The 12,589-nt window shown below is 42.1% G+C and overlaps 1 protein-coding gene and 1 non-coding gene across 2 annotated transcripts in view; one reads left to right on the forward strand and one right to left on the reverse strand.

Moving 5' to 3' along the window:
• The window catches only part of LOC124000283 (C1q-related factor-like), a 30,552-nt gene extending 18,307 nt beyond the window's left edge, over nucleotides 1-12,245 (forward strand). The window contains exon 2 of the mRNA XM_046306546.1: nucleotides 11,440-12,245. Within this exon, the coding sequence (XP_046162502.1) occupies nucleotides 11,440-11,619 (180 nt within the window). The 3' untranslated portion in view covers nucleotides 11,620-12,245. The remainder of the gene's footprint in view (nucleotides 1-11,439) is intronic.
• trnaa-ugc lies at nucleotides 9,213-9,288 on the reverse strand. Its single transcript has one exon. It is a non-coding gene; the product is annotated as a tRNA-Ala (tRNA).
• Nucleotides 12,246-12,589: the final 344 nt, after the last annotated feature.

Below are 12,589 nucleotides of genomic sequence, written 5' to 3' on the forward strand. Positions count from 1 at the left end.
GAGGCCCTATTCCAGTACAACGAGGCCCTATTCCAGTACAACGAGGCCCTATTCCAGTACAACGAGGCCCTATTCCAGTACAACGAGGCCCTATTCCAGTACAACGAGGCCCTATTCCAGTACAATATTTCAATGGGTTGTTTGGACCTTTTGTATTGGCAATCAATACAACAACACAACACCAGGCATTTCAGCTGTTAGCTATAGGATGATGCAAAATGCCATCGCAACTCAACATGATTCCCAACTCTGTAGAACTAATCAGCTTTAGCAGAGGACAGTGAATATGCAAAAAGCTGTCATCCCTTCATCTCAGAGGCCCATTATAGGTACAAGTGCTGACATTATTGATAAACTCCCCATTCATATTCAAATGCATTCAGAATGCGAGCGGAGTCGAATGGAGTGGTATTCACTGTGGAGTCTGGGGCGGGGGGGGGGCATTATCTATTAAGCTGAAGCAGCCCAGCCTCAGCCCTCAGCTCCCATCTCTCTCTAGTGGTCCAGTACCACGCAGAGCATTATTCAATCAGAGGCATCACAGCGACAATGTGACGGATGCTAACATGCTTCAGCGGCCACGGCTGTGGGGAGACGAGACAACGTCAGACGACTCTGGGGCCATCTGCATTCGCTGGAGTAGGCTAGGCTGGCCCGGGCGCTCACACTTTGTTTGTTGTGTCAAGTGTTCCACGTCGTGTTCTATTCTGAGGCCATGCTCTGCCAGTTGCCGTTTTGTTCTCTCTTTCCATCTCGCTGCTTCTTTTGCTCACTCCCCCCTTCTCTCTCTTTCTCTCTCACTTTCCAAAGTCTAACCTATGGCTTGCGCTTCCAGCTTGTGAGTTGTTCCGAGTACAGTGTGAGGGTGAATGATGTGGCTTCTCTGTCGTTGTGTACAACAGTGACTGAGTCAAAGACATAGAGAATGAACAGTGAATAGAGCCATGAATGACCGTTCCAATCTCAATGATTTAATATGACTACAGCGTGGTCAGATTCTTTGCAATCAATAGTTGCTGAGAACAAATGCATTGGATTTCTACTAGCTGAAGGATAGTCCTTGGCAAGTTGACTTCCTTAACTTTCTGACACAAGGAGTTGAAGCGAGTCATATCGCACACCTCTGACAACAGAGGTCCCAGAGTTCAATGTGAAGGCAATAAGAGAAATATTTGAAGAAGCTTCATCAAAATCCCCATAGACACATCCAACCAAGCCCCTATCCGCCGCCCACATCCGGCACCAAGCAGCAACCTTCTAATAAGAGCGTGTTGACTTTGTGTGCTCAGGGCGAATCATCTCATATTAATATGCAGTGGACGACTGCTGCTACGGATCAGGAGAGAGAGCTTTGTTTGCACATCGATATGAGCCTTAAGATTTAATCAGGAAGGTAAACAATGAAAAAAGACTCATAGATGCCTGTAGTACATTGTGCTATATATAAAATCTACACCTTTAAGGATGGCTTCAGCATAACTGTTTGGCACAGACCTTCATAGCATTACTCAGAGTACTTCACCTTGAAAGTGGAAAAAGACATGACAAAGACCTTCATGCAAGCTGGGATGTCTTAGCTACAGACAACTGTTACTGAACATTCTTCTTATTCTGGTTGAGAATAATCTAAGGTGTCTGGCATGATTGTGTCTCAACAGCCACAATGACTTTCGTCCTCTGTTGTGAGAAGAGTGGAACAGACGAGGGAGATACACTAAGGAGAAGGCTTCATGAAATCACTTGAGATTTCACAGATTCTCATTATCGTGACTGTCTGATGGTCAGCAGGGTGCTTCGTACCCAGCTGTCAAAGAAGTAGGCCGATTCCAAAGGACTGGCAAGGCTTCCAAGATGCCTGAATGTGATGAAAGCGATGAGGCACTGATGTCAGTGGATGAAATGCTGCTCCACGTGACATAGTGTACCATCGTATTGTCTCCACGGTGAAAAAGTTCCGCTTTTCCATCTGTCACAAGACCCGCTAAAGAGACGGGATGACAGGCACATGATGTGTTAGCAGTGGATGTGTGCCCTATCAATGTTGAAAATGATCTTGCAGTGCGCCAAATATAACATTTACATTACATTTAAGTCATTTAGCAGACGCTCTTATCCAGAGCGACTTACAAATTGGTGCATTCACCTTATGACATCCAGTAGAACAGTCACTTTACAATAGTGCATCTAAATCTTAAAGGGGGGGTGAGAAGGATTACTTATCCTATCCTAGGTATTCCTTAAAGAGGTGGGGTTTCAGGTGTCTCCGGAAGGTGGTGATTGACTCCGCTGTCCTGGCGTCGTGAGGGAGTTTGTTCCACCATTGGGGGGCCAGAGCAGCGAACAGTTTTGACTGGGCTGAGCGGGAACTGTACTTCCTCAGTGGTAGGGAGGCGAGCAGGCCAGAAGTGGATGAACGCAGTGCCCTTGTTTGGGTGTAGGGCCTGATCAGAGCCTGGAGGTACTGAGGTGCCGTTCCCCTCACAGCTCCGTAGGCAAGCACCATGGTCTTGTAGCGGATGTGAGCTTCAACTGGAAGCCAGTGGAGAGAGCGGAGGAGCGGGGTGACGTGAGAGAACTTGGGAAGGTTGAACACCAGACGGTATACAGGTGTATACTTTACCATGGAATGCTTACTTACAAGTCCATTCAAAGTTATGTAGAATTAAAAAGACAAATATTTTCCAAATAAAAGGGGAATAGTAACACAATAAATTAGCAATAACAAACTGTATACACGGAGTACCAGTACCGAGTCAATGGGCAGTGGAACGAGGGAGTTGAGGTAATTGCGGGAGTGGAGGTATTCTCAACTCTTCTTCACATGCCCTTTGAGTAGCTTTCCGCTTCTCTCTCACTCAGTTCTAGTCTTTCATAGTTTCTAAAGACTTTCATATAGACCGCCTTTGGAAGACTGGACAAAAGTTTTCCCAGCTTTAAAGGAGAACAAATATGACCATGTTTTTTCATATTGGTTGATTTCTTAAAGCCTTTAGAGGACGAAATATCCTTCCTCTGACAGTTGTCATCATGCCCGCGATGATGGGACGTTTTCAGTCAATTTCGTCATTTATTGATCATGCATTGTCACTCACATCATAGCTTAGCTTAGACTGGTTTTTAAACACAATGTGTCAAATCAATACATTTATCTCTCAAAACACTTTCTTCAGCACTGACTAGGGACTGACTCAAACGCTGTTATTTGATTAAATTGAATAGACAGCTTCAATGTCCCTGCCTGTTGCTTGTAATGACTCACAACCCATCATAGCTATTGGGCATTAGTTCACTTTGCTTTCATTGAATTAGCTTTCATTGAATTAGCTTTCATTGAATTAGCTTTTATTGAATTAGCTTTCACTGCATTTTCACAATGTGCATATTATGTTTCTCCAATTAAAATGTCAGTCAAATTGTCAGATAATTTAAGTTGTGATGACTTTATCTTTATATAGACTGCCTTTGAGTAAAACATTTAAAGATTGACATTACATGACATAATGAATATGGTTAACTATCTGCTCTCATGACTTGGAAAAGATAAAAACAAAGACATTTTAAAACTTCTTATGGCTGCAGGGGCAGTATTGAGTAGCTTGGATGAAAGGTGCCCAGAGTAAACGGCCTACTCCTCAGTCCCAGTTGCTAATATATGCATATTATTAGTAGTATTGGATAGAATACACTCTGAAGTTTCTAAAACTGTTTGAATGATGTCTGTGAGTATAACAGAACTCATATGGCAGGAAAAAACCTGAGAAGAAGTCCAAACAGGAAGTGGGAAATCTGCAGTTGGTCGATTTTCAACCCAGCCCCTATTGAATACACAGTGTAATATTGGTTATGTTGCACTTCCTAAGGCTTCCTCTAGATGTCAACCGTCTTTAGAAACTTGAATGAGGCTTCTACTGGGATGTGGGGCCAGATGAGCGTTCTTTCAGTCAGTGGTCTGGCAGAGAACCAGGTCCTGGTCACACGCATTTCACATGATAGCGACCTGCGTTCCATGGCTTTTCTACAGACAACAGAATTCTCCGTTTGGAACGTTATTGAAGAGTTATGATAAAAACATCCTAAAGATTGATTCTATACTTAGTTTGAAATGTTTCTACGATCTGTAATATAACTTTTTGTAATATAAGTTTTCGTCCGACGTTCGGCTGGACCTGCACGAGTGTTTGGATTTGTGTACTAAACGCCCTAACAAAAGTAGCTACTTGGACATACATTTACATTACATTTAAGTCATTTAGCAGACGCTCTTATCCAGAGCGACTTACAAAATATGGTAGAATCCGGAAACTATCATCTCGAAAACAAGTCGTTTATTCTTTCAGTGAAATACGGAACCGTTCCGTATTTTATCTAAGGGGTGGTATCCATTAGTCTAAATATTCCTTTTACATTGCACAACATTCAGTGTTATGTCATAATTACGTAAAATTCTGGCAAATTAGGCAGCCCAAGCTGTTGCATATACACCAACTCTGCGTGCAATGAACTCAAGAGAAGTGACACAATTTCACCTGGTTAATATTGCCTGCTAACATGGATTTCTTTTAGCTAAATATGTAGGTTTAAAAATATATACTTATGTGTATTGATTTTAAGAAAGGCAATGATGTTCATGGTTAGGTACATATTGGAGCAACGATACGCACCGCATCAATTATATGCAATGCAGGCTAGATAAACTAGTAATATCATCAACCATGTGTAGTTAACTGACGTTAGTGATTATAATTGATTGATTTTTATAAGATAAGTTTAATGCTAGCTAGCAACTTACCTTGGCTTACTGCATTCGCATAACAGGAAGTCTCCTCGTGGAGTGCAATGAGGCAGGTGGTTTGACTAGTTAACTGTAAGGTTGCAAGATTGAATCCCCCGAGCTGACATGGTGAAAATCTATGGTTCTGTCCCTGAAAGAGGCAGTTAACCCACCGTTCCTAGGCCGTCAATGAAAATACCAATGTGTTAACTGACTTGCCTAGTTAAATAAAGATTCAATAAAAAGGTGTAAAAATATATATTTTTTTACATCTTTATTTAATTTTTATTTAGATGTCGACCGAAATGCCTGATTTAATCAGGACCGATTTCAAGTTTTCATAACAATCGGAAATTGGTATTCTTGTGTATCGGCAAAATCAGTGTCCAAAACTACCGATTTCCGATTGTTATGAAAACTTGAAATCGGTCCTAATTTTAAAAAAATTATATAAAAAAATAAAAAATTTGGGCATTCCGATTAAAAAAATAAAAAATAAATAATAATAATAATAATAATTCGTTCGACATCTAGTTTACAGTACCCATTGCCAAGGGATGAGCTGTAGGTGTGTACCTACCGTAGGATTCCCCGCAAAGCCTATGTACAGACCCAGCATGCGACTGAGCTGCAAGGAGTTGTGACCCATTTTTTTTTTTTTTTTGTGGTATGTGTTTAGGGAAGCAATACCTTCACCTCCAGGTAGGCATGTGTCTTCGTGTGCTGAGAATGTCGGGTTCTTATCCAGTTCAGGCGTTTAGTTCACCAAACTAGTACATGTCCGTGGGTATGGAAATTGTTGATCTTCCTCTCCAGACTGGATAAACTATGGGCATTATATGGGGGGGGAATATAGGTAGCACACAGGAGGACATTTTTATTTGTTGAGAGAATTTCCTTTAGAGTCTAGCAGCAACCAGTGGATCCATCTCCTCTATATCATGTTTCTTGCAGGATGACAATGTCTGCATTTCTGATTTATTTGGTGAAGTCTGGGTTCCTGCTCTTCGGGTCAAAAGCAGAGGACCTCAGACCTGTTGGAAGTGTTTGAAAATCGCGTGCACCACCACTGTTCCAACCTTTTGATACAAAATGTATAGAGGCTGTCGCAGTCTCAGGGTCTTCGTTTCCACCTGGGGCCAATACCCTCACTATTGACAGAGGGATAGTGTGGTCTTATAGCACTGTGCCGTGCCAGGGGATTGTCTGTGTGGAAAATTAAATTGCTTATGTTCCCAGTCTTTTAACAGTCCGCAAATAGTGTTTCTGGATTGTCCCCGAGGACCTTCTGTTTGTTGTCTTTTCGTGCGGTGTCATTTTCTATTTCTCTGCACAGGGGTGTAACGAAGACATGGAGCAGGGGGCTTCAGAGCCCTCTGCATTTGGGATTGGTGAGGTTGTGATTCTCCGCTGCCATTGTTGGGTTCAAGGGCTTTCATACTTCAGCGCTAATTGAAGTTGCAGCTGGGTCTGTTCAGTCCTAGCAAGCTTGGTAGCTCTGTAGCCTTAACTTATCAGTGTTTATATAAAGTAAAATATCTAGAGATTGTACCTTTTACATCTTGGCTATAGAAGCAGCTTCAGACTGAACAATACTCACTCAGGTCCAGGTTGGATGGTATTTTGATGTTTCTGCTGTTTGTTGGTTTACTAGAAAGTTAGCTGGAGAGTCCTTGGAAGTAAGAATCCTTCCAAGTAATGTTACCCAAAATCCAGGCTGTAGGTTTGGAGTTTTGATTTAAAATGAAGGTTGTGTTGTAGAGAGTAGTATATTTTATAGGTCCTTGTGAAAAAACTCCAAGTTTATCTAACTAAATCTTTTTGCAGAAACGTTCAGGAGCCCATGACCTCTAGTAGATACCATAGACTTCCAGTCATTTAGCGCCCAGGTATCCATGAGTTCATCTGACACTGGGGAAGTAGATCAAGGTCCTTATTGCCAAAATCTGGAAGTATCTCTTTAACGTAATAGGGAATGCTTTGTGTGGCCTTAAAAAAAAGCACACATAGTAGGGTTTGTAAGACCCTAGAAGACCTTCATAACACTAATGAATGTGACACTATAAAGATCCTATAAAATTATTTAAATTCCATGTGACAACGCCCTCCTGTGATTGGTTATCAAATGATTTTTTAAAAAGAGCATGCAATCTAACAGCATTTACTTTGGAAAAACATTTGAAAGCAGACGAATTAGCATATTGCTGTGTGAAACATACATTTATGACAAAAGTATATAATTACAAGCATTTCATAAGTGTCAAAGTCTTTTATTGACAATTACATGAAGTTGATGCAAAGAGTCAATATTTGCAGTGTTGACCCTTCTTTTTCAAGACCTCTGCAATCTGCCCTGGCATGCTGTCAATTAACTTCTGGGCCACATCCTGACTGATGGCAGCCCATTCTTGCATAATCAATGCTTGGAGTTTGTCAGAATTTGTGGGGTTTTGTTTGTCCACCCGCCTCTTGAGGATTGACCACAAATTCTCAATGGGATTAAGGTCTGGGGAGTTTCCTGGCCATGGACCCAAAATATCAATGTTTTGTTCCCCGAGCCACTTCGTTATCACTTTTGCCTTATGGCAAGGTGCTCCATCATGCTGGAAAAGGCATTGTTTGTCACCAAAATGTTCATGGATGGTTGGGAGAAGTTGTTCTCGGAGGATGTGTTGGTACCATTCTTTATTCATTGCTGTCTTCTTAGGCTAAATTGTGAGTGAGTCCACTCCCTTGGCTGAGAAGCAACCCCACACATGAATGGTCTCAGGATGCTTTACTGTTGGCATGACACAGGACTGATGGTAGCGCTCACCTTGTCTTCTCCAGATAAGCTTTTTTCCCCAGATGGCCCAAACAATCGGAAAGGGGATTCATCAGAGAAATTAACTTTACCCCAGTCCTCAGCAGTCCAATCCATGTACCATTTGCAGAATATCGGTCTGTACCTGATGTTTTTCCTGCAGAGAAGTGGCTTCTCTGTTGCCCTTCTTGACACCAGGCCATCCTCCAAAAGTCTTCGCCTCACTGTGTGTGCAGATGCACTCACACCTGCCTGCTGCCATTCCTGAGCAAGCTTTGTACTGGTGGTGCCCCGATCCCGCAGCTGAATCAACTTTAGGAGATGGTTCTGGTGCTTGCTGGACTTTCTTGGGCGCCCTGAAGCCTTCTTCACAACAATTGAACCGCTCTCCTTGAAGTTCTTGATGATCCGATAAATGGTTGATTTCAGTGCAATCTTACTGGCAGCAATATCCTTGCCTGTGAAGCCCTTTTTGTGCAAAGCAATGATGACGGCACGTGTTTCCTTGCAGGTGACCATGGTTGACAGAGCAAGAACAATGATTCTAAGCACCACCCTCCTCTTGAATCTTCCATGTATGTTATTTGAATTCAATCAGCATGACAGAGGGATCTCCAGCCTTGTCCTCGTCAACACTCACACCTGTGTTAACTTCTCTAGGATAGGGGGCAGCATTCAGAATTTGCCATCCTCAGATCCTCAGATAATAGCATTGTTTGCTTTCGCCGAAAAGCCTTTTTGAAATCTGACATGTTGGCTGTATTCACAACAAGTGTAGCTTTAATTTGGTATCAAAACAATGGACATTATCGAACAAAACAAACATTTATTGTGGAACTAGGATTCCTGGGAGTGCATTCTGATGAAGATCATCAAAGGTAAGGAAATATTTATAATGTTAATTCTGATTTCTGTTGACTCCAACATGGCGTATAATTTTTCTTTTTCTGAGCGCCATCTCAGATTATTACAGGGTTTGCTTTTTCCGTCATTTTTTTTTAAAAATCTGACACAGCGGTTGCATTAAGGAGAGGTATATCTATATTTCCATGTCTAACAATTGTATTTTCATCAACATTTATAATGAGTATTTCTGTAAAATGATGTGTCTCTCTGCAATATCACCGGATGTTTTTGGAACTAGTGAACTAGTGAACTAGCGCCAATGTATACTGAGATTTTTTAAATATAAATATGAACTTTATCAAACAAAACATACATGTACTGTGTAACATGAAGTCCTGTGAGTGTCATCCGATGAAGATCATCAAAGGTTAGTGATTAATTTTATCTCTATTTGTGCTTTCTGTGACTCCTCTCTTTGGCTGGAAAAATGGCTGTGTTTTCTGAGTTGGTGGTGACCTAACATAATCGTTTGTGGTGCTTTCGCTGTAAAGCCTATTTGAAATCGGACACTGTGGTGGGATTAACAACAAGAGTACCTTTAAAACAGTATAAGATACAAGTATGTTTGAGGAATTTTAATTATGAGATTTCTGTTGATTTGAAGCTCTGCGCTTTCACTGAGTGTTGTCATATCAATCCCGTTAACGGGATTACAACCCTAAGAAGTTTTTAACTAACATTTTTATCAAGAACAACATTCATTAGATACATGTTAGTAGTTTTTCCTCATACTGGTCCCCTGTGGGAATCAAACCCACAACCCTGGCGTTGCAAGCACCACACTCTACCACCTGAGCCACACGGGACCCTCATAATTACAGCAGTAGTAGAGGGAGGGAAGTGAAATACATAGATTCATTAGACAGCAAGTCTCCCACCCTGTCTCTCTCTACTCCTCCACCCATCCCTCTGTTCTCCCGCTCTCCCCTAACCCTGGCACACAGACAATCACTGACAGGTCTACAGGGTTAAACCCCATCAGTGCGTTGTTGCAGGAGGCATGTGCCAGCCCCTTGGCCCTCAGATGTGTCAATAAATCCATTGTGTGTGGCCACTGGTTAAACGGGCCAATTAATTGTCCCATCTTATCCCTGCCACCTGCTCAGCCAGGCTGCCGGGCGGCACACCAGATCTGGGACCCTGCCCATACTTTAGATTCAGATCCAGAAGATTTTTAGAGAAGAAATGCATGGGAAAAAGAGTAGTTTGATTGAGTTTATGACAGCTGTGTTTTACATTGGACAGATTATAAAAGATTCTTAGCTACAGACAATATCAGGGTTTATGGCAACTAAATGTATATCTCAGATGCTTTGGTCTCCCAAAATGTATGGTGCTGATGCTATTTATTTAGGCCCTTATCTTTCTGTTCTTGTGTACTGGTGATGTTTTTATTTTATTTCACCTTTATTTAACCAGGTAGGCAAGTTGAGAAAAAGTTCTCATCTACAATTGCGACCTGGCCAATGTGATGTCCAATGTGATGTCTCAGTGCAGTACAATCTGCCGCACTTCAGTTTATTTTTGTAAAACTCTACATGAATGGTCAATGGTTAGCTTTAAAAAGTACTTATTTCTGTCGCATACACACACACACACACACACACACACACACACACACACACACACACACACACACACACACACACACACACACACACACACACACACACACACACACACACACACACACACACACACACACACACACACACACACACACACACACACACACACACACACACACACACACACACACACACACAGTTATTACTGTCAGGGCACCCATTTCTCAATACAGCCCACACCGTTCTCCCAGGAGAGAAGAGAACGTTTCAGATGGAGCTTAATTAGCCAGGACCAGAGGTCAGGGAGATCCAGCTCCAAACGCTCAGACTGCCAAGCAATCTGGCAATACCATACTCACCACATAGGCTACGGCCAACATAAATGCAATTTCTATGGTAGATTTACAGTAATTTATTCATTCAATCACACTTACTTTCACAGTATTTTCTCATTCACTAAAGTATAGGGATTTATTTTTCACTTTTTCTAAGTTGATGTGAGGTGGGTGTCCTTGATGTATTTCACTGTAACTCCTCAGTAGTTCCCTCTACACTCAGAAAAAAAGGGTAAGCCTTTTAGGCTTGAGGTAAAAACAAGAACATATTGGTTCCAGATAGAAGCATTTTGGGTTCCATGTAGGACCCTTTCCACAGAGGTGGAACCAACAAAGGGTTCTCCTATGTGGAATGCCAAATGACCCTATAGCCCTTTCCTGCAGTCGAATTACCTAGTGGCCTCATGGGTGGAATGTTATTCATATTTTTCAGAATGAATAAACATTATATAGAAAAAACTGCAGAAAATCTGTTATTCCTATATAAATATATATATATATATATTTCAGTCTTCTGTGATGTATATAATGTGCAATATTGGTGTGTTCTTCTAAGCCCATAACCATGTGAGTGAGGTGTATACTTTTGTTTCAGAGTAGATTTATTTAAGACTACCAAGAAACACTCCGTGTGACCCTGATTTCGCCCACTGCAGTAAAAGCTTTTAAGGTTCTAGATGGTACTTTTTATTTTATTTCTAAGTGTATAATAGAACCAGGTCACCAGGAGAGTAAGCCCCGTTTTTGGGTTTCTTAGAATGTCTACTCAGGTGGAGAACACTGAGCAGCGCTTTGATCAGAGACAACAACCATCTGACCCGACTCCCCTGCCCACCGCATTCAATTCACGGCGGAACATTCAATGACAAACCAATGATAGCCTAATTCAAATCATGTTGTTTGTGTGTGATGCGCCAGAAGGCTCCTGACTTGTTGTTTTTGTGAACAAGGCTAAATCAAAGCATGACAACAGAAATGACTTCCATTTCAGATCAAACGAGTGCAGAATGTTTCTCTAACCTACACATCCTCTCTTTCCTCTCCTCTCTGTTCCAGGTGCGAGCCAGTGCCATCGCCCAGGACGCTGACCAGAACTATGACTACGCCTCCAATAGCGTCATCCTCCACCTAGACGCAGGCGACGAGGTCTACATCAAGCTGGACGGGGGCAAGGCTCACGGCGGCAACAACAACAAATACAGCACCTTCTCTGGGTTCATCCTCTACGCCGACTGAACCCACCCAGGTGCCACGTCCAGAGAGAGGAAGACAAAGTAAGAGATTGAGAGAAAGAGTTGTAAATGAGGGAAGGAAGGGGTTAAAAGCCAGAATGCTTTCTAGTTTCCTGGTTCTCTCCATCGTCACACCAACCTCTGCTTATAAAACACATCAGCCCCAAATCAAGGTTCTCCAGCTCAGCTCGGCCTGCCTGTCTGCCGTGCTGTGAGGGAGGGGGGGAGAACACGATGTTAGGGGAGGGAGTAGTGGGGGGTGAAGCTTGGTAGAGAGAGGTGCCCTCCTCATCAGAATTCTATCCTGTCAGTTGCTCCTCGCTTTCCTCTTCCTCAAACTGGAAAAATAAACCAACTAACTCCAAGTGGATCCGGCCTCATCATCTTCTCTCCATAACAGTTGGCTATATGGACTCTGTTGACTGAAATTGCCCTATCTTGTCGTTGTGTGCTTTTCCTTAGAATGTCAGTATTTTACTTTTGTAAAAGATACTACTACATTGTATATTTACACAAAAGAGGATATAAAAAATATGTTTGTCCCTTGTGAGATAAAAAAACTTGATTTTGAGAGAATGGTTTTGTGAGATGTTGATTGTGATTCAGAAGCCTTTAGCTGAGAAATGGAAATGAAAGGTGTCATTATGGTTTCTAACGATATATGATTTCTTGCATTTGACAGCCTGCTATCACATGGTGTTTGTTTATGGGTGATGTCAGCTGTGGGAACACGGACCTGGCTTGTGGCTGAATGTTATTCATGCAAGGCATGTTATACAGATACAACATGACATTTTCCCTCGTCCCATCCAACGTATCTAGAGTCTCTATCCTTGCCCCTTGTCCCGTCTCTATACCCCGATCCTATTTGTCTATACAGGGCCAAAGTGGGTTGAAAATAAACTCAAATGTATATTAGATGTTCTAGTTACGTAGATATCCTCCACCATCAATGAAGCCACATATTCCGTTTC

The sequence above is a fragment of the Oncorhynchus gorbuscha genome, linkage group LG16, assembly GCF_021184085.1.
Source record: "Oncorhynchus gorbuscha isolate QuinsamMale2020 ecotype Even-year linkage group LG16, OgorEven_v1.0, whole genome shotgun sequence".
In the NCBI taxonomy this organism is placed as follows: Eukaryota; Metazoa; Chordata; class Actinopteri; order Salmoniformes; family Salmonidae; genus Oncorhynchus; species Oncorhynchus gorbuscha.